Consider the following 25,056-nt stretch of genomic DNA (forward strand, 5'->3'; position numbering starts at 1 on the left):
CGCAAATCCGGAGATGCGGAATGGTAGCACGGAACGGAACCCTACTGAAGAACTATGGAGTGCTTCCGTGGGGTTTCGTCCCGTACATCTGTTCCGCAAAAAGATAGGACATGTTTTATCTTTTTGCAGAACAGCCGGATCACGGACCCATTAAAGTGAATGGGTCCGCGATCCGTTGCGGCTGCCCCACGGACTGTGTTCTTGCATTGCATTCGTGTTCAAGAGACCTAAGCCAGTTCTACCTTACATCAGTTTGATAAATGACCCCAAAAGAGTATGTCCTAGCTGCATTTGGACCAGATTTAGAACAGAACAGGCTCGAGCGTGAAAATCCGAGTTAAAAAAATATAACTATGACCATTAGCAAAATGTTCAACCCATATTTCAACCTTACCTAATAAGAAAAACCACTCCAATACAATTTTAATATAGAGAAAATCTTGCTAAAATATACTAAATATAGAGGTAGCGCGTAATACTTAAAAATTTTTCCTTTTCAAATTCTACTTATTAGGTACAAAGTTCTTACAGCTGAAATCTAACATTTTTGCTATGAAAAAAAGGATATGGAAGAGGAAAATGATGTGAAACTTAACGGAGAACCAAGGATCACTACATGAAGTGGCAGTTTTCAGCACAAACTAGGCTATCTTTCGCATGCATGTCCATGCCAACAGTTGCATGGCAGCCATTATTTTTTTCCGAAAAACCTTGTGTAATGCAAAGTGTGGTTAACTATAGAAAACGTTCTTTTTCTACTGCAGTTTAAAAGAAGAAAAGCAAACCGGCTTGTACACACACCTCCCACAGTTTTTTTTATGAATGTCCGTGATAATGCAGGACAGAGCCCATGGGAAAATAAAAGCAGCAAACCCCTCATCTTTTAAGATTTTCCAAAAGGATAATGAAATGGACAGTACCACGGATCTACGGGGACGATGAGAAAGCGGCGTGCATACTCACAGCGCTTGTGTCCTCCTCTGCAGTACATTGCTCTACAATTGCTCCAGTCATACAGATCTTTATGGTCCGTAAGTGGTTATATTTTCAAAACTTTTAATTTAAAAAAAAATTCAGATAAAAGGCTTGTGACAAATCATCATGCTCAGTCGATTTACAGTAATGCGTTAGAACATTAACAGCCCAACCACCAGAACATTTCTGAAAACAGGGCACATAGCTCAACTATGCTTTTTTAAATTCAAGAGGTGGCAAGGATTTTTATTTTTTTTTAACTTTCTAATATATATTTTTACATATGAAAATCATTATAAAATATAAATGGGGGAAGCAGGCGGTGTTACTATTTTAATAGCAGCAAGGAACATGTATGGTTTTGTAGATTTATTAACTAAACATAAGGTGTAAATTATTTGCAGAGCCTGAAGCCTTAAACCTGCGTGACAAGTAAGGCCTAAAACAAGTCTAAGTGAATGCGATGAAATTTTCGCTCCTCCTCCTATGTTAGAGAGGATCTTCTACCCTCCGGACACGTCTGTTTTAGTAATTCATGCATTTCCCAGGCAATAAAGATTCTGGAGCATCTTTTTACTCTATTTAGTGCCATCCCTCAGTTATTCCTGCTAGAAGCTTATGCATGAATTGCCAACTAGGTGTTACCAACTGGAGAGGTGTCCCTGCATAGTGTGCCACTGGCAGAACTGGCTGGACAACGTCAAACTGTGCAGTGACGCCCCCAACTGGTAACACCTATTTGCCGACTCATTCATAAACGTCTACTGGGGATAAAAAGGAATGGCACAGCACCATTATAAGATTAGATGATTCAGGACTGTTATTACATGGGGGACGCAAGTAGTTACTAAAACAGACATGTCAGAAGAGATGACTGGTCCTCGGTAATGATTAATGTACACAGGTATGGTTGCTATTTTGACGAATTAATATGCCCTTAACACTGGAATCGGACGATCCCCATCACACTGTAACAGTTTATGCAGGTATTCCCAGTTTTCTTTAAAATGATCCCGGTCTAAAGAAAACTTAATGAATGACATATATTTACTAAAGTGGGATACGTAAAAATACAAAAATAGGAAAAAATGAGAAGGGTGGGGTGCTTTGCTCCTATCACAATAGTGCACAACGAAACCATAACAGATTTATGGTCTAAGGAAACCGACACAAATTGTGTCCGCTGTCTGATCTTTATTATTTGTGCCCTTGGGTTTTGGCACAATTATGTCCCAAGTAAGCATTCAGCCACGTCACCATAAAGAAATTTACCTGTAAGCTGGCCTCTCTGAATCAAGTGTGACATCTTTTTATGTGTTGCAGGCATTTTTTATGCCACACATTTATCAGAAGTGTGTACCAAGTCATGCCCATCAACCTATACCTGCGAGGAAACTGAATTACTGTAGACAAAGCAGAAGTAGAGGAACATAAACTACAGACAGGAATAAGGGTGATTTTATGCAGCCATCAGATATTTCTTTGTATGCACCAGACATAAGGTCTCAAAGCCAAGAGCAAACTATTGCTTGATTTAACGTCCTGTGTTCTCTGTATAGGCAAACTGTTCAGAAAAAATAAAAAACACAAACAATACACCGAGGATGGGAAAAATAAAACATGTTGAATGCATATTGACCATCTTCCAAATTTGGTACATTTAAGTTCTCTACGCGTGCTTGTCCGCTGCTTGCGGCCTCCTCTTCAGACGTTGTGAAGAAAGCAGTTTCCAGCACACACAAATTCACCAGATGTGACAAGAATTTTGTCCTCTTTGAGGTGCAATATTTTGCAGGGATTGGTTTTCAATTTTTAATTTTAAATATCTATGTATAGGATTCATTTCAGTTTGGCTGTAGTGGACTGGCCATGGTTAAATGGGACTATAGCAGTACATGGGTCAGGGACAGTCATTTTGGCTATGTACACATTCATAGTCGGTCCATGGCTTCCAACCAGTAGCGCTATTTTCGTAGGTCTAATACACAAACCTGTTAAAAACAATACAATTATATTAGTAAAGGAACAATATGCAAATAAACCGACATGTTAAACAGATTGGCCTGTATTAACAAAAAATAACTAAAAATAAAGCCTGCTTGTCTTAGGTATTCCAACTTGCTGCTGCCTCAGTCAGTGGTGAGGATGTTAGACAACCCATAAACAATTACACCATTTTTTTTAGGGGAAAAACAGCCTAAATCCACATAGCTTAAAAGGGTTCTCCAGGATTAGGGCTCGTTCACACGACAGTTTTTTGTGTTCCGTATACAGGCCGGATATGGAACCATCCATTTCAATGGTTCTGCAAAAAAAAAACTGAATGTACTCTGTATGCATTCTATTTCCATTTTTCGGTTCCGTTGAAAGATAGAACATGTCCTATTATTGCCCGCAAATCACGTTCCATGGCTCCATTCAAGTCAATGGGTCCGGCAAAAAAAAAAAAAAAAAGGAACACATACGGCATTGTACTCCGTATGTCTTCGTATCCCTTCCGTTCTTGCAGAACCATCTATTGAAAATGTTATGCCCATCCCAATTATTTCTATGTAATTACTGTATACTGTATATGCCATACGGAGGAGAGAAAAAAAAAAAAAAAAAAACGGCCCGCAAAACACTGAAAAAGACATACGGTCACGTGAACAAGCCCTTAGAGAAAGTTGGCTGCTTTCTGCAATGAACAGCACCACACCTGTCCACAGGTTCACAGGTTAGGTCTGGTACTACAGTTCAGTCCCACTCACTTCAAAGGAGCTGAGATGCAATACCAAGTCGGTGTGGGGCCATCTTTGAAATAATGCATCCATGTTTTTCTAATATTTGACCCCCCCCCCCCCCCATTAATAATAATAACATTTCTCAGTACAGAGCCTACCATACACCATATCATCCTATATTTACACATGTACTCAGTCGTTACATTTCTGCCAATTTCCTCCCACTCTATTGGAAGGCATCAGTATTTTGACAGATCCTGAGAATACAGTACCAAACAACTGGGACACCTGGATACTTACTGAACCATCTGATGCACTTGCCCCAACTTTGTCTCCTGCTGCATTCCAACATACTTCGAATATACCCCCTGTTCCCCGATAACTGTGAACTAATGCACCCGTCTATTAAAAAGGCAGGAAAAAGAGGAGAAAAAAAACATTTACAATTTTAAAAACATTTTAGATGTTTACTGACAGAACAAATAGATTTAACCTTCTGACAGTCCGACCTGTGTCTGCTGCAACATGTATTGTGTACTGCTTACTACTGGAACACTTAAAGGGGTTCTCCAGAAATGATTTCAAATGGCTGCCATCAACCTGTCCAATATGAGGACTGGTTGCCTCCACTTGCAGAGCTGGCTGGGGAGTGAAGGGACGGGGCCTCACTGCACACTAGGCTTCGGCACCTGCATACACTACATGTTGGTGAATTTTCATATCGTAAGCAGGATCACATCATTACCGTCTATTGTAGTGTGTGTAGTAGGGCCTGTCTGCTTCACCACCCTAGGCAGCTCTGCAAGTAAATGCAACCAGTCCTGCTCTCATTCTAGGCCTGGTTGCTGGCAGCCCTTTTGAGGGGTTCTCTGGGAATTAAGAAAAAAAAAAAAATACTTAAATATTACTTTATTATAAATATATTCCCTGATACCTTTCATTAGTCATAATGGCTCATTTCGTCTAGGAAGCAATCATCAGGGGCCATAATGAATTTCACCTCGGCGGAGCCCGTACATTTGAATACTGCACGGAGACTAATTTCCTTACAGCTTTCAAACAAAGTTTGGACCAAAGCGACTTCGCTCAACACTAATCATAATCCCTGACAAGCAGAGCAGAGAAAAGGATGAGGCAGCTCTTTACCTCAGTGTTGTGAAGTAACTTGTCCTCCTGTGTGGTTAGGACAGGTTTTGTGTGTACTAATAGGACGGCGGCCATCTTATTTCTGCTAATGATTGCTCCCCAGACAAAACAAGCCATTCTAACTAAATGAAAGGTATTTAGGAATATATTAATAATCAAGTAACAGTTCAGTATTTTCATTTTCTTAATTCCTGGAGAACCCCTTTAAGTGGACCACAGATATGTATGTGTAGATCAGTGGAAGATCCAGCTTATCTTAGCTGCTAGTATTAAAGGGTTTGTCTAAAGCAAAAAAAATAATTAATGCGCACTGGGAGAGTGAGGGCCCTCACCTATTGAAAGCCACTGCATTCCAGCAGCGCGGCTCCCCAGTGGACCAGAAGTGTAATACTCAGGCCATTTTTTATTTTTTTCATTACCCCACCACCACGACCAGTGAACAGAAAAATACTTACCTGCTCCCTGCTGTTTTGTGTGGGCTCTGTGGCTCATAGTTAATATGGTTGAAAAAAAAAGACATAAGTCCATCAAGTTCAACCAAGGGAAGGTCGGATGTGAATTTTAGAAAAGGGAGCAAGACCCAGACTTTTACACATTTTTAAAAGGGTTTTCTGAGACTTTATCCAGAGGATAGGTCATAAGTATTAGGGTTTACTGGTGCTCAGTGGTAGGGTAACTTTTGCTATCCGCTGGATAGGCCATCAGTATCTGATCTGTGGGGGTCTGACCCCCGGGAACCCTCGCTGATCAGCTGTTTGAGAAGGTACCGGCATGCAGCCTTCTCCAACGCCGTACATTGTATAGAGGTTGTGCTTGGAATCGCAGCTCAGCCCTATTCACCTCTAGGGAGCTGGGCTGTGCCTAGCCCATGTGACCAATGAATGTGTCATCACTCAACCTAGGGAAAGCAGCAAGAAGGTCGCCTTCTCAAACAGCTGATCGGTGGGGGTCCCGGCGGTCAAACCCCCACTGATCAGATACTGATGACCTATCACAAGGATAGGTCATCCAAGTCTTGGAAAACCCCTTTAATATTATTTAATTTTAAGCCTTAAAACTTTCCACTGTTCCTGCTGTGACCACATCTATGATCTACAAATACACCCAAATCCTTCTCTACAAATGCCTGAATTGGCCAATAGAGGGAGCTTACTCCATACTACATCATTATTGAGTACAATGCATTAACGGGATTTAGACCTCTATATGTGACTATCACTGTACTACATACATTGTATGTGGAAAAAAAAACTGACTACAGAAATCAAGACATTTTCTCAAAAGTAAAAAACCTTTGAGAGGTCAGTGGATGAGTCTTGTAGATCAGCAGTAGAAAACTACATATATTTTAAGTCCTACCTGTGTGTTCCAGATGTGTACACATTTGTCAAAGGAACCACTGGCCAGGTACCGGCCATCCGGACTAAAGGCTACACTGTACACAGGTTCCTGATGTTTAGTTAGGGTGTGAATGCAGATTCCTCTGTCTACATCCCACAACCTAACTGTAGAATCAAATGACGCACTGTAAAAAGGTAGAGAAAGACAGCGTGTTTATAGTGTAAAATATGTATGAAAATCTATAGACCCGCAGGAATAAAATTTTACCTTGCCAACATTAGATTAGCATTTGGGTTGTTTGTTCCGGGCCCAGTGGGGCTCCATTTGATGGTGTAAATCTCTTTGTTGTGTGCTTGTAAGTCATGAACACAGTTGTCTTGCTTCATACTCCAGATCTACAATTTAAAATGATGACAATATAGTTGAATAAAATTGAACGACGTACAGCTCGTCTGAATGAGAATATTCAAGTATACGCAGTCAAGGCTCACAGTCAATGCGAGCAATGAATACTTTCATACTCTGTGGCTGACATAATATATACACACACACACTGTCTGCAGACTTACCTTTAATGTCATGTCATCAGAACAAGATGCCAGAAGATTACCAGTGGGATCCCACTTTATTGCATTCACTTCATTCTAGAAAGTGAAGTCACAATGGAAATAATAAAAAACAATGAGCCAAGCATATTGTGCGCTTAGTAAGCTTTCAGTCTCTGGATGTACACAAGAATGTTCTTATTCACTGACCGCAAGAAGAGATCTTGAAAACATTAAGACGTTTACCCTACAGCAGTGCAGGATTACATACCGGCCATTCAAATCAGCTGAAATGATGGGTCTGCTACAACACACCTATTACTAATAGGCATGGGGGACACTGCTTTTTATTTCCAACTTAAAAGGCTTTATGCCATTTACAAACCTGCACCAGCGGGTTCCACTTTTGTCATATTTGAAGGGGGGAGGGGGGCAGTGCATACTACTGAAAACATACACTTTGGTGGAACTAAACGGACTCCATCATGCAGCGGATGTGTCTGCCATGCGATGGAGCCAGACGAGTTCTGCTATAATACACCCAGACATTTTGTGCCAAGATGGTGGCCATGGTGTAACACTTACTGTGTGTCCCTGGAATGTTTTTATCGGCCTGTCTTGTCCCAGTTTGCAGACATGGATACACATGTCTGTACTGCATGATGCAAATGTATTGTTACTTTGCCAGTCCACATCCAATGCTGGTGCTGTAACACAAAACAGGAGCACTTTCAGTGGTCACAATATCTGCAGAAAGTCATCGCCAACAATTCTAAAGATGACTTCATACACAAGTAGAGAAGTCCTGTCTCATGCACTAGAAGGATCCGCACCGTCAGGCTACAAAGAGCTACTTCTATGGACAGCAGGTAGTTGTACATTTCGTCTTCGTGACCCCCTCTCAAGGCTATAGGATCATCAGGTACTTACCGGAATGGAAAGGGAACTGCTGCTTTGCTTCCCCTGTGTGTGCATCCCAGATTATCGTCGTCTGTGAAGAAAAACACAGGAGCAGGTAAATAGTAACCCTATCATAGAATATTCTTATACTTCACCTTACCAGCAAATCATTTATTTCTCAAGATGCAACTCACACTATTGAACGGACAGAATTGTGACCTAGATAAGCTGAGCACCTTTCTAACCATGCTGAATCATTCATTTTGTGCTGGGCATCATTTCAGGCCAAAGCTGAATTCATAATTATGCCGGAAATTATTGGAGAATGGTTAAGATTTGCAACAAACATCTTAAAGGGTTTCTGTCATCAGAAAAATATGCAAAAGACTCCGTCCTCTCACCGTTTGGCACGCCCTTGTAAAGGGGATTGACATCCTCGGTCTCCTCTGTGCCCCGCAAATCGCGCGCCATCCATTTTAGTATTAGGTGCAGTGAGTGAAGGACGCTCGCCTGCTGCCGTCCTTCACTCACTGCGCCTGATACTAAAATGGACGGCGCAGGCGAGGGATTTGCGGGGCACGGAGGAGAACGAGGATGTCAATCCCCTTTACAAGGGCGTGCCAAACAGTGAGAGGACGGAGCCTCTAGGTGCTGCAGCAAGGCCCCACTAGCATATTACAGAAGTCATTTAGCACTAACGGCGGCAGGCAGGGAGATATGTCATACAGTTATGGTCTGCTGACATTAGCACATCGCTAATGTCAGCCAGATACATAACGATTTTTCTGATGACAGAAACCCTTTACCTGAGCTCCTGTAATGCGGTACGACAGTGAGCCTTCCATACGTCACATTACTGTGTGGTCACCAGGTTATGTTCTGTGCAGACAGCCAACCAGTGGGAATGCTGGCATATAGTGACTGCTATACAGGCTGTAAAATAGAATAATGCCAGACAAGTAATGGATTTACAGCATTACTAAGCTGTCTAATTCTATATGGAAACTGTGGCACGATGTGGTAAGAATCAATGGACTGACCTTACTAGTTCTAGCTTGGAACCGTGCCCTTCATTGCGGACCACTGCAAAGTGTAATGCATCGAGCCTACTGGTCTTTCACAGACTCTCACTCTCTCTTTGGGGCACATTTGCCTGCACTGCACATTAATTTCAATGCTTAAATGGGGTATCTCTGTGTTATGATATTGATGACCTATCCTCAGCATATAAGATAGGTGAGAGTAAACCCTGCCGATCAGCCGTTTGAAGGGGCTAATGTTTACCAGCATGCCATCTAGTGTGTAGCTGTGGTAATTACAGATTCCTCTCCCATTTAAGCTGTAATTACACTACACTGCCGCTACAATATAGACCGCGTGCAGGCAAACACTGAAGAGGATGTAGCCCCTTCAAACAGCTGATCAGCAGGGGTGCCGGGAGGCTGACCCTCGACAATCTGATACTGGATACCTACTTGAGGATAGGACATCAATATCATGAAACTAGAACACCGTTTAACCACTTCCAGACCAGGCCATTTGCCCCCTTCCTGCCCAGGCCAAATTAAGCAAATCCGACATTTGTCACTTTATGTGGTATTAACTTTGGAACGCTTTTATTTATCCAAGCAATTCTGAGATTGTCTTTTCGTGCCACATTGTACTTCATGACAGTCATAAATTTGAGTCAATATATTTCACTTTTATTTATGAAAAAATTTACAAAACATTTAGAAAAATTTGCAATTTTCAAAATTTTCTCTTTTAAAACAAAGTGAAACCTCATAAAATATTTATTACATAACATTCCCCATATGTCTACTTTATGTTGGCATCATTTTGGAAATGTCATTTTATTTTTTTAAGATGTTCGAAAGCTTAGAATTTTAGAAGCAATTCTTAAAAATTTTAAGAAAATTTCCAAAACCCACTTTTTAACCACTTAAGGACCACAGGTTTATACCCCCCTAAAGACCAGGCCCTTTTTTACAAATCGGCACTACACTACTTTCACCGTTTATTGCTCGGTCATGCAACTTACCACCCAAATGAATTTTACCTCCTTTTCTTCTCACTAATAGAGCTTTCATTTGGTGGTATTTCATTGCTGCTGACATTTTTACTTTTTTTGTTATTAATCGAAATTTAACGATTTTTTTTGCAAAAAAATGACATTTTTCACTTTCAGTTGTAAAATTTTGCAAAAAAAAACGAGATCCATATAGAAATTTTGCTCTAAATTTATAGTTCTACATGTCTTTGATAAAAAAAAAATGTTTGGGTAAAAAAAAAAAATGGTTTGGGTAAAAGTTATAGCGTTTACAAACTATGGTACAAAAATGTGAATTTCCGCTTTTTGAAGCAGCTCTGACTTTCTGAGCACCTGTCATGTTTCCTGAGGTTCTACAATGGCCAGACAGTACAAACACCCCACAAATGACCCCATTTCGGAAAGTACACACCCTAAGGTATTCGCTGATGGGCATAGTGAGTTCATAGAACTTTTTATTTTTTGTCACAAGTTAGCGGAAAATGATGATTTTTTTTTTTTTTTTTTTTTTCTTACAAAGTCTCATATTCCACTAACTTGTGACAAAAAATAAAAACTTCTATGAACTCACTATGCCCATCACGAAATACCTTGGGGTCTCTTCTTTCCAAAATGGGGTCACTTGTGGGGTAGTTATACTGCCCTGGCATTCTAGGGGCCCAAATGTGTGGTAAGGAGTTTGAAATCAAATTCTGTAAAAAATGACCTGTGAAATCCGAAAGGTGCTCTTTGGAATATGGGCCCCTTTGCCCACCTAGGCTGCAAAAAAGTGTCACACATCTGGTATCTCTGTATTCAGGAGAAGTTGAGGAATGTGTTTTGGGGTGTCTTTTTACATATACCCATGCTGGGTGGGATAAATATCTTGGTCAAATGCCAACTTTGTATAAAAAAATGGGAAAAGTTGTCTTTTGCCAAGATATTTCTCTCACCCAGCATGGGTATATGTAAAATGACACCCCAAAACACATTCCCCACCTTCTCCTGAGTACGGCAATACCAGATGTGTGACACTTTTTTGCAGCCTAGGTGGGCAAAGGGGCCCATATTCCAAAGAGCACCTTTCGGATTTCACAGGTCATTTGTTACAGAATTTGATTTCAAACTCCTTACCACACATTCGGGCCCCTAGAATGCCAGGGCAGTATAACTACCCCACAAGTGACCCCATTTTGGAAAGAAGACACCCCAAGGTATTCCGTGAGGGGCATGGCAAGTTCCTAGAATTTTTTATTTTTTGTCACAAGTTAGTGGAAAATGATGATTTTTTTTTTTTTTTTTTTTTTCATACAAAGTCTCATATTCCACTAACTTGTGACAAAAAATAAAAACTTCCATGAACTCACTATGCCCATCAGCGAATACCTTGGGGTCTCTTCTTTCCAAAATGGGGTCACTTGTGGGGTAGTTATACTGCCCTGGCATTCTAGGGGCCCGAATGTGTGGTAAGGAGTTTGAAATCAAATTCTGCAAAAAATGACCAGTGAAATCCGAAAGGTGCTCTTTGGAATATGGGCCCCTTTGCCCACCTAGGCTGCAAAAACGTGTCACACATCTGGTATCTCTGTATTCAGGAGAAGTTGAGGAATGTGTTTTGGGGTGTCTTTTTACATATACCCATGCTGGGTGAGATAAATATCTTGGTCAAATGCCAACTTTGTATAAAAAAAATGGGAAAAGTTGTCTTTTGCCAAGATATTTCTCTCACCCAGCATGGGTATATGTAAAATGACACCCCAAAACACATTCCCCACCTTCTCCTGAGTACGGGGATACCAGATGTGTGACACGTTTTTGCAGCCTAGGTGGGCAAAGGGGCCCATATTCCAAAGAGCACCTTTCGGATTTCACAGGTCATTTTTTACAGAATTTGATTTCAAACTCCTTACCACACATTTGGGCCCCTAGAATGCCAGGGCAGTATAACTACCCCACAAGTGACCCCATTTTGGAAAGAAGAGACCCCAAGGTATTCGCTGATGGGCATAGTGAGTTCATGGAAGTTTTTATTTTTTGTCACAAGTTAGTGGAATATGAGACTTTGTATGAAAAAAAAAAAAAAAAAAAAAATCATCATTTTCCACTAACTTGTGACAAAAAATAAAAAATTCTAGGAACTCGCCATGCCCCTCACGGAATACCTTGGGGTGTCTTCTTTCCAAAATGGGGTCACTTGTTGGGTAGTTATACTGCCCTGGCATTTTCCAGGGGCACTAATGTGTGGTAAGTAGGTAAATGACCTGTGAAATCCTAAAGGTGCTCTTTGGAATGTGGGCCCCTTTGCCCACCTAGGCTGCAAAAAAGTGTCACACATGTGGTATCGCCGTATTCAGGAGAAGTTGGGGAATGTGTTTTGGGGTGTCATTTTACATATACCCATGCTGGGTGAGAGAAATATCTTGGCAAAAGACAACTTTTCCCATTTTTTTATACAAAGTTGGCATTTGACCAAGATATTTCTCTCACCCAGCATGGGTATATGTAAAATGACACCCCAAAACACATTCCCCAACTTCTCCTGAGTACGGCGATACCAGATGTGTGACACTTTTTTGCAGCCTAGATGCGCAAAGGTGCCCAAATTCCTTTTAGGAGGGCATTTTTAGACATTTGGATACCAGACTTCTTCTCACGCTTTGGGGCCCCTAGAATGCCAGGGCAGTATAAATACCCCACATGTGACCCCATTTTGGAAAGAAGACACCCCAAGGTATTCAATGAGGGGCATGGCGAGTTCATAGAAATTTTTTTTTTTTGGCACAAGTTAGCGGAAATTGATATTTTTAATTTTTTTCTCACAAAGTCTCCCGTTCCGCTAACTTGGGACAAAAATTTCAATCTTTCATGGACTCAATATGCCCCTCACGGAATACCTGGGGGTGTCTTCTTTCCGAAATGGGGTCACATGTGGGGTATTTATACTGCCCTGGCATTCTAGGGGCCCTAAAGCGTGAGAAGAAGTCTGGAATATAAATGTCTAAAAAATTTTACGCATTTGGTTTCCGTGAGGGGTATGGTGAGTTCATGTGAGATTTTATTTTTTGACACAAGTTAGTGGAATATGAGACTTTGTAAGAAAAAAATAATAATAATTCCGCTAACTTGGGCCAAAAAAATGTCTGAATGGAGCCTTACAGGGGGGTGATCAATGACAGGGGGGTGATCAATGACAGGGGGGTGATCAATGACAGGGGGGTGATCAATGACAGGGGGGGTGATCAATGACAGGGGGGTGATCAGGGAGTCTATATGGGGTGATCACCACAGTCATTGATCACGCCCCTGTAAGGCTTCATTCAGACGTCCGGATGCGTTTTGCGGATCCGATCCATCTATCAGTGCATCCGTAAAAATCATGCGGACGTCTGAATGGAGCTTTACAGGGGGGTAATCAATGACAGGGGGGTAATCAATGACAGGGGGGGTGATCAGGGAGTCTATATGGGGTGATCACCACAGTCATTGATCACGCCCCTGTAAGGCTTCATTCAGACGTCCGGATGCGTTTTGCGGATCCGATCCATCTATCAGTGCATCCGTAAAAATCATGCGGACATCTGAATGGAGCTTTACAGGGGGGTAATCACCACAGTCATTGATCATGCCCCTGTAAGGCTTCATTCAGACGTCCGGATGCGTTTTGCGGATCCGATCCATCTATCAGTGCATCCGTAAAAATCATGCGGACATCTGAATGGAGCTTTACAGGGGGGTGATCAGGGAGTCTATATGGGGTGATCACCACAGTCATTGATCATGCCCCTGTAAGGCTTCATTCAGACGTCCGGATGCGTTTTGCGGATCGGATCCATCTATCAGTGCATCCGTAAAAATCATGCGGACATCTGAATGGAGCTTTACAGGGGGGTGATCAGGGAGTCTATATGGGGTGATCACCACAGTCATTGATCACGCCCCTGTAAGGCTTCATTCAGACGTCCGGATGCGTTTTGCGGATCCGATCCATCTATCAGTGCATCCGTAAAAATCATGCGGACGTCTGAATGGAGCTTTACAGGGGGGTAATCAATGACAGGGGGGTAATCAATGACAGGGGGGGTGATCAGGGAGTCTATATGGGGTGATCACCACAGTCATTGATCACGCCCCTGTAAGGCTTCATTCAGACGTCCGGATGCGTTTTGCGGATCCGATCCATCTATCAGTGCATCCGTAAAAATCATGCGGACATCTGAATGGAGCTTTACAGGGGGGTAATCACCACAGTCATTGATCATGCCCCTGTAAGGCTTCATTCAGACGTCCGGATGCGTTTTGCGGATCCGATCCATCTATCAGTGCATCCGTAAAAATCATGCGGACATCTGAATGGAGCTTTACAGGGGGGTGATCAGGGAGTCTATATGGGGTGATCACCACAGTCATTGATCATGCCCCTGTAAGGCTTCATTCAGACGTCCGGATGCGTTTTGCGGATCGGATCCATCTATCAGTGCATCCGTAAAAATCATGCGGACATCTGAATGGAGCTTTACAGGGGGGTGATCAGGGAGTCTATATGGGGTGATCACCACAGTCATTGATCATGCCCCTGTAAGGCTTCATTCAGACGTCCGGATGCGTTTTGCGGATCGGATCCATCTATCAGTGCATCCGTAAAAATCATGCGGACGTCTGAATGGAGCTTTACAGGGGGGTGATCAATGACAGGGGTGTAATCAATGACAGGGGGGTGATCAGGGAGTCTATATGGGGTGATCACCACAGTCATTGATCACGCCCCTGTAAGGCTTCATTCAGACGTCCGGATGCGTTTTGCGGATCCGATCCATCTATCAGTGGATCCGTAAAAATCATGCGGACGTCTGAATGGAGCTTTACAGGGGGGTAATCAATGACAGGGGGGTAATCAATGACAGGGGGGTAATCAGGGAGTCTATATGGGGTGATCAGGGGCTAATAAGGGGTTAATAAGTGACGGGGGGGGGGGGTGTAGTGTAGTGTAGTGGTGCTTGGTGCTACTTTACTGAGCTACCTGTGTCCTCTGGTGGTCGATCCAAACAAAGGGGACCACCAGAGGACCAGGTAGCAGGTATATTAGACGCTGTTATCAAAACAGCGTCTAATATACCTGTTAGGGGTTAAAAAAAACACATCTCCAGCCTGCCAGCGAACGATCGCCGCTGGCAGGCTGGAGATCAACTCTCTTACCTTCCGTTCCTGTGAGCGCGCGCGCCTGTGTGCGCGCGTTCACAGGAAATCTCGGCTCACGCGAGATGACGCCTATTGGCGTTAGTGTGACCTGGGAGCGCCGCAGAAATGACGCCTTTCGGCGTTAGCGTGGCGGGAAGTGGTTAAGGACCAGTTCAGGTCTGAAGTCACTTTGTGGGGCTTACATAGTGGATACCCCCCATAAATCACCCCGTTGTAGAAATTACACCCCGCAAGTTATTCAAAACTGATTTTGCTAACTTTTTTTTAACCCTTTAGGTGTTCCACAAGAATTAAAGGTAAATGGAGATGAAATTTCTAAATTTTACTTTTTTGGCATATTTTCCATTTGGCTACTTTCACACTCACATTTGGTGCGAATCTGTTATGGATCTGCACAGACAGATCCACACCGATAATACAACTACATGCATCCCTTCAGAACAGATCCATTTCTATTATCTTTAAAGGGGTTATCCCATCTTAGACAATGGGGGCATATCGCTAGGATATGCCCTCATTGTCTGATAGGTGCGGGTCCCACCGCTGGGACCCGCACCTACCAGGAGAACGGAGCGGAGAAAGTGGAGGAGGGCGCACTGCGCAGCCACCCTCCATTCATTTCTATGGAGCCGCCGAAAATAGCCGAGCGCTGGCTCGGCTATTTCCGTCGGCCCCATAGAAATGAATGGGAGCGGTGACCGCGCATGCGCTCCCATTCACTTCAATAGGAGAGGCGGGGAGCTGCGTCTGGTGGTGGACGGACCCCGGGAAACCCAGGGTCCTCCAGCCACAACTCTCCCCAGCTCCGTGCTCCTTGTAGGTGCAGGTCCCAGAGGTGGGACCCGCACCTAGCATATGCCCCCATTGTCTAAGATGGGATAACCCCTTTAACATTGCCAAAATGGATCCGTCTTGACAACCATTGAAAGTCAATTGGGGGTGGGGGGCGGATCCGTTTTGCAACGTGTCAGTGAAAGCAGCGTTTTGGTGTCCGCCTTTTTATGGACGAGGCAAACTGAGGCATTCTGAATGGATCCTTGTCCATTCAGAATGCATTAGGGAAAAACTGGTCCGTTTTGGACCGCTTGCGTGAGCCCTGAACGGATCTCACAAACTGAAACCAAGACGCCAGTGTGAAAGTAGCCCAAATCCATTTTTTTATTTAACACATCGAGGTTTAACAGCCAAACAAAACCTAATATTTATTACCCTGATTCTGCGGTTTACCTAAACACCCCACACGTGGTCGTAAACTGATGTAAGGGCACATGGCAGGGCGCAGAAGAAAAGGATGGTTTTTGGAAGGCAGATTTTGCTGAACTGGTTTTTAGATGCCATGTCCCATTTTTAGCCCCCCTGATGCACCCCTACAGTAGAAACTGCCAAAAGTTGACCCCATTTCGGAAACTAGGGGATAAGGTGCCAGTTTTGTTAGTACTATTTTGGGGGTACATATGATTTTTAAATTGCTCTATATTACATTTTTTGTGAGGCAAGGTAACCAAAAAATGGCTGTTTTGGCACAGTTTTTATTTTTTACAGAGCGGGTTGTTACGGACGCAATGATATCAAATATGTCTACTTTGTTTGTTTCAAAATGCATTTTTATTTATTTTTTATTATGTTTTTGTGTCTCCATTTTCTGAACGCTATATTTTTTTTACATTTTTCTGCCAATCGTCTTGTGCAGGGGATCATTTTTTGCAGGAAGAGTTGATGTTTTTATTGGTAGCATTTTTGGATCATTATTATACTTCATGCAGCAATGTGACCAAAAATTAGTTTTAGCACAGTTTTTATTTATTTATTTTTACAGTGTTCACCTGAGAGGTTAAGTCATGTGATATATTTATATAGCAGGTTGTTACGGACACGGCAATACCAAATATGTCCAATTTATTTATTTTTAGTTTTAAATTATAATTTTTTTATTACTTAATTGGGAAAAATATATATTTTTTTTTTTTACAGGGGAAATCTTTTTTTATTAAAACACGTTATTTTACACTTTGCGTCCCCCATAAGGTCATGCAAGACCTCTGGGGGACATTTAACTTCACTATTTTTTTCCCCACTATTGATTTCTCCTGTAACCAGTTACAGTGGAAATACACCCCCAGAGAGGCTGTACAGCACTATACTATGCTGTACAGCCTCAGTGCAGCCTCAGATCGAGGTCTGTGAAAGACCCAACGGCTCCTGCACTCTCCCGACCCCATCGGTCACATGACCACCGGGCCGGGACAGGAAGCGCTGAGCGCTGTGCATACAGTGATCTAGAAGGCAGGGAGACCTGGGAACTATCCCTGCCTTCTCTCTGGGTTGCCCTGCTCTCACTGATAGCGGGCCCCCCGCTCGGCAGCTTCACAATTAGCGTGCAGCTGCCATCTCTGAATGGACGTTTTAGAACACCCATTTAGAGAGAAACAACCATCCATAGGACGTTTATATCCTATGGGCAGTCAGGAAGTGGTTAAATACCCGTGGTGGCGCTTCTCCAAAGCAGAGAAGACCTGAACTTGAACACAGAACCATGTTTCCCAACACCATCAGGGCCCCCCAAAAAAAAACAGAAACCAAGAATGGCCCTCATGATGCAAGCCATTACTAACTTATGGAAATTGACTTGCCGACAAGTTTCTTTTTTGCATGTGATGTGTATTCCCTCTTAGCCCCATGAACACTGGTTTAATTATTTGATTCATGTCACTATAATACTTACCGCAATTTGTTCAATACATTTTTACTCTACAAAATCTGGTTGGTAAATTTAACACCAATTAGTGATATGGAAACTCTTACCTTGTCAACTCCTGCACTTAAAATAAAATTTCCTTTCTTGTTCCATTTCAATGCAAATATGGGTCCTTTATGTTGCCCCAGGGTGCTTGCGAGGTTTCCTACAAGTTAAAAGTGAATAATACTGGCAACGCCATGCTACAGACAATAGACATAGGGCAGCTCCATGTCTTAGAAAATACATGTTTGAAAACTACTAATCTTAACATTTCAGGATTTAGGCATGTTAACTAATTGAAGTAGACGTTAATGAACAGCTTACCGTCTTTTGTCCATATTCTGGCAAAGCCATCATAAGACCCAGTGGCTAGAAGTGTTCCTTCACTCTATAAGTGAAAACACACAAGTGAATACATAAAGAACTACAGCAAATATATATCCCCTAAAATCAGAGTAAAAAATTATCAATTATCTAGACAATCTGCCAACATGGCATTTGGCTTTGGTGCAGAAAGGCACAGAAATCTGTATGGCTCTTCCCCCACCCCCCTCTCCCGTGGTGCAGGTACCCTTAAAGGGGTTGTCTCACTGCGGCAAATGGTATTTATCATGTAGAGAAAGTTAATACAAGGAACTTACTAATGTATTATGATTATCCATATTGTCTCCTTTGCTGGCTTGATTTATTTTTCCATCACATTATACACTGCTCATATCCAGAGTTATGACTGCCGCTGCAGCAAAGATACGAGGTGGTCGGGATGCGGGTTGCTGTGCATGCGCTCGCTCCGACGGGATTAGCGAATCGACTTTAGATGCGCTCCGTACAGTATTAGAATGTATTGGCTCCGATGAGCCGAAGTTATAACTTCAGAAATTGATTTAGACCGTAAAAAAAAATAATAATAATAATTTCCCAAAATCGAATTTGGTTCCAAGTGGTATCTTGGAACCGAACCAGATTTCAGGAAATGTTTTTTACAGTCTAAATCAATTTCTGAAGTTATTATGCGAAGTCTCGCGAGACTTCGCGAAGTAATCATGTCGGCTCATCGGAGCAAATACATTCTAATACTGTACAGCGTGCTCGCTCTGTACAGTATTAAAATTAAGTTTTATGCGAATTGACTTTGGATGATTCACTCATCCCTAGTCCCTACCACCAGTGCTTTTTCCTATAGTGTGCAAGCACAGCCACTGCTGCTGGGATTGCAGGGTTGTTGTAACCATGGAAACGACCAGTGTGTAAAGTGATGGAAAAATTTATCAAGCCAGCAAAGGACCCGATATGGACAATAACGATACATTAGTAAGTGCCTTGTATTAACTTTCTCTACATGATAAATGTCATTTGCTGAATGATCCACCTCTGGTGTGAATTCTGGTAGGTTGTTCCAGCAGATAACAGCCTGCCGAAATTCCCCGGATCGGACACTGCCAGATGCAGATGGAATGCCGCCAGCCCCATTAAGCATAATTGAGTCAGGCGGAGATCTGGCCTCATTCCAGCAGACAATATGGAGAATCAAACAGACAAAATTGCTGCATGCTGTAGTTTGTGTCCAGCCGATTCCCGGCCTTGTCTGCCCGATCTCATATCGGAGGTATGAAACTAGCCTATGAGGTGATGTACGTTTTATTTTATTTATTTTTGTGGTGGTGGGGGATGAGTTATAGTTTTTATTGTTATTGATTTTTCTCTGGAGGTGAAAGGGGAAAAACAGCGTCACGCTGGCATGGTCTAATGAATATCAAGATGCTCATTTATGTAAAAGTGTCCTAACGAGCTCTGCATTTGGACATGCATGAATATTTAAATGTACAGAGGTGTTAAAATGGTACCACACGGCTACAAATTACCCAAGGCTGCCCAAAAGTGCGTATAACTTCCAAGCCAATTTTTAAAACTTCTGCTATTAAAAAGACTATACTTACATTCCAATCTAAAGAGGTAACATCCTTGTTGCTCGGAACATCTTGTCCCCCTTCTCGTATACAGTGTCTGAGGACCAGCTGTGTTGAACCACTAGAGCTGTTTTCACTAAGATTCCATATCCTAGCTGTTGAATCTCCGGACCTGTGAGGTAACATGGTAAAAAGAAAGATCATTGACTTTCATTCTGCTATTAAAACCATGAAAATGCAGCTCACGCCGACATGTGGGGCTGGTGTCGCACAACTCGAGTTTCACAATCCTGAAACTCACAGAATTGTGAAAATTGAGTCGGACAGGTCCAGCCATGTGTTGACTGTCATCGTAAGCTGCGTTAATATGGCTTTAAAGAGGGACCCCCCCCCCCCCCCCGATGCGGCTACCCTGCCTGATATTTTAAAATATCATTCCTCCTCCTCCCTGTACCGATGCTCAGTATTGGCATATTGAGTGCGAAAACTACGGGGGACATAGGAGCGATATTTTTTTTAAAAAATCAGGCAGGGTGGCAGCATCAGCGGGGGATACCCCGCAAATAAAAGGCATTTATCTCAATTAATAAAAATAAAAAAACATGAAAGATCATCTTTAATGCTTGTCATTTTGAGAGTAAGGTAAAACCCTTAAGTTGAGGATTTCGGCTACTTTCACACTTGTGGCAGAGTGATCCGGCAATCTGCATGCAAACGGACAGCATTTGTAGACTGATACGGATGTGGATCAGTCTTACAAATGAATGCGCATGCACAAACCGGAAGGAAAAATCCGGCATTGATGCCAGATCTGGCATTTCGGCAGCTAAACCGGAATTTGACGGATATAAATTTCCTCCGTCCAAAACGCCGTTCAGTGACTGAACTGAAAACATCCTGATGCATCCTGAACGGATTTCTCTCCATTCAGAATGCATGGGGATGAAACCGATCAGTTCTTTTCCGGTATTGAGCCCCTGGGATGGAACTCCGTGCTGGAAAAGAAAAACACTAGTGTGAAAGTACCCTTCTGCTGCAGCAGTTTCTCACACCTTTCCCCAATATTAAGAGTTTTACAAAAACGTTTAACATCCCTTTCCCTACACAATATTAAAAATAACCCAAACCAAAATGACACTTCTGTACAGAAACACATTTAGAAACATACCCTGAGGCAAGCAGATCACTAACTGGGTTCCAGGCACAAATAAACACTTCTGACTCATGACCCCGTAAAACCACTGCCTTGCTGGATGGGATTTCTACATCTCCATCAACTTCCATCATGTCAGTGTGGTTATCTGCAAGAAAAAGCAGGAAACTGCATTCAAACGCAAGGTGGTTAAGATGCTGCATAACTATCCCATGTCACAAACTTTTACAAGTATAGAAATGTAAAAGACAAAAGGTTGAAGCATCCACGGCTCGCCAATCAAAATGTTAAAAGGGTTGTCTCACTTCAGCAAAAGGCATGTATCATGTAGAGAAAGCTACTACAAGCCACTTACTAATGTATTATGATTCTCCCTATTGCCTCCTTTGCTGGCTCGCAATTTTTCCATCTCCTTACACACTGTTCGTTTCCATGGTTACGACCACCTTGCAATCCAGCTTGGTGGTCATGCTTGGACACTATAGGAAAAAGTGCCAGGCTATGCGCACTCCTGGCCACCAGAATGTGCAAGCACAGCCACCGCTGCTGGTTTACAGGTGATGGTAACCCCTGGATAGGAGCAGTGTATAATGTGATGGAAAATGAATCCAGCCAGCAAAGGAGGCAATATGGACATTCACAATACATTAGTAAATGGCTTGTAATAACTTACATGATAAATGTAATTTGCTGAAGTGAGACAACCCCTTTAATGTTTGTCAAATTTTACGGGAGGAAATCTCTTTAAAGCATGGCGCTAGATTGTGAACCTGGGTATAAGAGACACAAATCAATGAATAGGATTAAAGGGGTTAACCAATTTCAAGAAAACACTCCACATGTGCTGTTCCCCTCACCGGTAATATACAGATGAAAGCATCCAGTGTCAGGGGGAGCAGTCAATGGCAGGCGGGGACAAGCCTTAGCATTGCAGGTGACGCTAGGGAGGCTCGTTCCCGCCTGCCATTGGCTGCTGCCCCACCGACACCATATGTTTTCATCTGTGTACAGGGAGAATCAGCAGCGGCGATGAGGGGGACCAGGAGCGACACTGGGAGGGGAATAAGTATATTACCGGTGAGGGGCCTAGCACATGTGTGTGTGTGTGTGTGTGTGTGTGGGGGGGGGGGGGGGGGGGGTTCTTGAAATTGGATAACCCCTTTAAGATAAAGTTAATCTGCACTGCGTACCCAAAATTGCACAATACTGACATTTTACAGCATGTTAACCAGTAGATGTACAAGCAGAAAGCAGGAGAATGGTGGTGGAGAAAGCTCCATTATTTCATTGCAGTTGATGGAGCACACAAATGCGGCATTCTGCTGCTAGGTGGGCTACAGTCTTGCTTTCTCACCTAATGAAGGACTCAAAGTAACTATATATGCTCTTACACATCTGCTCCTGGGGCTTATGCAAAAAGAAAACAGAAATTCTTCCTTGGGTCTAACTTTTTGTATACTACTTACTTTGTAGTACAGACTGATAAATCACTTCATTATCTGGCCACTAGGTGGCACTGTGCTATCACTATGTCTGCAAGGTACCGATTCGTTTTGCAGACACACAAATGTCTTTCTAGCATCTCAATTGTAAGTGAGTAAACCTCTGCAATAACGCCCCCATAGAGGTGAATATGCCAACATCTTTTGACCACATCAGAATTTATATGAAACCACAGCTCTACCATTAACCCTCCATACCAGTAAAAATCTACTCTTCCACAAAACTCTAGTGGCACTCCTTACCAATACACACTATACATTGATCACGTAAGTGTCTGCTTTGCAGTCCTCAAAATACGGATACCGGCCACATGCATTCCGCCATTAAGGGCCTCGTTCTCATGATCAGTGGGGGACCCAACGGTAGGACCTCCACTAATCTAATAGTTATCCCTATGGGTGATAACTTCTAACATCAGACTACCCCTCCCGCCTAGAATGATAAAGGTAATGCTACAACAGATCTCTGATCTTGTCCCCTTAGCAATGATAAATATCTAGAAGCATCAAACTGGCTTGGCTACGCATCAGCCTGAAAGTTTTGCTTCCAATAGATTTATATGGCAAATGCTCCATTAGGCAGGCTAACTTTGAAGAGACTCGGATAGCTATATGTTTCTCCACAATATTCCTGAAATGCAACTTTCAACATGACGTGAGCGGTGGTCTCGGGGAGTGGAGAGGCACAAGTTGAGGACCAATCCTCAAAAGGATAACCACTACAGGAGTATAGGCGAATACATTAGAGAAACTAAGCACCTTCGAGGAGGTCAAGTACAATGAACATACCGGTGTACAGTCACCTTCACCACTTACCTGGACCACTCAGTCTTCCAATCCCGCATATATCCCAGTGTATCGGGAGGAGTCCCAAATGCGCCTAAAGCTTTCTGTACACCACACTATTACTGGGCGTAGGAACGACGAAAGAGAAGTGAATGACTTCTCTGGAATCCAGGATATGACTCAGGGAAAGGAAGCGGACTGCCTATACTGAATCTACTAAGAGCACTTCGGACACTACTACACAACGCCAGATCACTTACTTTTACTCCTATGTTGTGTAAGGCTGTCATAGAAGACACTACTGCCCATGACACAGATATACAGGTGAACCTCAAAAAATGAGAACATTGTGCAACAGTCCATTTATTTCAGTAATACAAATTAAAAGGAATGCAGCTTAAAATTTGAATTTTGTGAAAAGGTTCAATATTCTAGGCTCAAAGTATCACACTCTAGTCAGCTAATTAATCCATACCCCCTGAGCAAAGGGGACCTCAAAATTGTGACTTTGGGGTTTCATAAGCTGTAAGCCATAATTATCCAAATTATAACAAATAAAGGCTTGAAATATCTCGCTTTGCATGTAATGAGTCTCATATGTTCGTTTCAGATCAGAACGGACTGCGAGTACAATACAATAGACCCCTGAACAGATGGGAACTCACTGTATCAAAAATATTAGGATGCAGTCAGCTCGGGTCTAGGAGATGCGGCCGACACACGGACTACGTTTCCCAGACCGAGCACAGCTGTTAGGGGTAATGCATTCCTATATGTTTGCATAAAAATAAACCACATCATACTTTGAATGCATTTATTGTTCATTTGCTTCCTAAATGCAAAATGAAGAAACTTTCTAAATAGCCTTCATTAAAGATTTCCCGCCATTTTGCCCCCGTAGTGTGTGTAAGGCTACTTTCACACCAGCGTTTTTGCTGGATCAGTCATGAATCAGCAAAAACGCTTCTGTCATGATAATACACCCGTCTGCATCCGTCACGAACTCCATTGAAAGTCAATGGGGAACAGATCCGTTTTCTATTGTGTCAGAGAAAACGGATCCGCCACCATTGACTTGCACTGTGTTTAAGGACGGATCCGTCTTGGTCCGCACCACATCGTGGACAGAAAAACGCTGCTTGCATTGTTATTCTGTCCGTGATGGGGACGCAACCAAACTGAACAGAATGCTTTCTGGTGCATTCAGTTTCGTTCAGTTTTGTCCCCATTGACAATGAATGGGGACAAACCTGAAGCGTTTTCCCCACCTATTGAGACCTATTATGACGGATCTCAATAGCGGTAATGGAAAGCGTAGGCATGAAAGTAGCCTAAATTCATCACCTATTCTGTGAACCTGACAAATCAGCCATAGCACTGCTGCAGTTCTGAGGGCTCTCTCCCTCCTCCATTATCTTGTGCTATGGACAGCAGCAGGAGGTTGTGCATGGACAGCTGTGTGAGAAGAGGGAGGAGGAGATGAAGAGGCAGAATGCAGGGGAAGACCGCAGCATTCTGGACACACAGATCCAGCATGTATTACTGGGAGAGATTCATCTACAGTACATGAGAAAAGTCTGAAATAGATAAAGTGGCAATCAGAACATTAGGTGGTCTGAAAATGAACGACTGAACACAGATTGCAGACTGCAACCTAGTGTAACTGCTTTGTCTCTTTAAATGGGTTGTCTCATCTCAGACATTGGTGGCACATTGCTAGGATGTACCACCAATGTCAGATAGGTGCAGGACAGGATCCTATCTCCAGAATGGAAGGAGTGCGCACCGTGCAAGCACAGCATCCCTCCATTCACTAATACGGGAGTTCCAAAAAAATAAATAAAAAATAGACAAGTGCTGGCTTGGCAATTTCCAGCAGTCCCACAGAGGTGAATGTAAAGGCAGCAGAGGTGGGACTCCCACCTATCTGACATTGGTGGCATATCCTATGCCACCAATACCTGAGAGGACACAACCCTTTTAAAAGCATAGGAAAGTATTCAGTGGCCTGCTAAACAGTCAGTCTTAGGTCTCTAAGTCAGTCAGTCTTAGGTCAAACGTGCCGTGTTTTGTGGTCCGCAAAACACAGATGCCCTTGTGCCTTCCGCAACGGGCG

At 42.8% G+C, this 25,056-nt stretch overlaps 1 protein-coding gene and 1 long non-coding RNA gene across 5 annotated transcripts in view; one reads left to right on the forward strand and one right to left on the reverse strand.

The window, feature by feature from the left end:
- Window positions 1–705: 705 nt before the first annotated feature.
- TBL1XR1 (TBL1X receptor 1) overlaps window positions 706–25,056 on the reverse strand; it is a 120,407-nt gene continuing 96,056 nt past the window's right edge. For all 4 annotated transcript variants that reach the window (XM_040428252.1, XM_040428254.1, XM_040428255.1 and 1 more), the window contains 11 exons: window positions 20,668–20,800; window positions 19,530–19,671; window positions 17,917–17,980; window positions 17,658–17,755; window positions 7,661–7,721; window positions 7,316–7,437; window positions 6,755–6,829; window positions 6,453–6,580; window positions 6,204–6,369; window positions 3,999–4,100; window positions 706–2,966 (listed from right to left, as the gene is read on the reverse strand). In XM_040428252.1, coding sequence (XP_040284186.1) covers window positions 2,940–2,966; window positions 3,999–4,100; window positions 6,204–6,369; window positions 6,453–6,580; window positions 6,755–6,829; window positions 7,316–7,437; window positions 7,661–7,721; window positions 17,658–17,755; window positions 17,917–17,980; window positions 19,530–19,671; window positions 20,668–20,800 — 1,118 coding nt within the window. In that variant the 3' untranslated portion in view covers window positions 706–2,939. The remainder of the gene's footprint in view (window positions 2,967–3,998; window positions 4,101–6,203; window positions 6,370–6,452; window positions 6,581–6,754; window positions 6,830–7,315; window positions 7,438–7,660; window positions 7,722–17,657; window positions 17,756–17,916; window positions 17,981–19,529; window positions 19,672–20,667; window positions 20,801–25,056) is intronic.
- LOC120997900 lies at window positions 4,938–24,860 on the forward strand. The gene is made up of 3 exons (XR_005778254.1): window positions 4,938–5,493; window positions 12,921–12,923; window positions 24,849–24,860. It is a non-coding gene; the product is annotated as an uncharacterized LOC120997900 (long non-coding RNA).

The sequence above is a fragment of the Bufo bufo genome, chromosome 4, assembly GCF_905171765.1.
Source record: "Bufo bufo chromosome 4, aBufBuf1.1, whole genome shotgun sequence".
Classification (NCBI taxonomy): domain Eukaryota; kingdom Metazoa; phylum Chordata; class Amphibia; order Anura; family Bufonidae; genus Bufo; species Bufo bufo.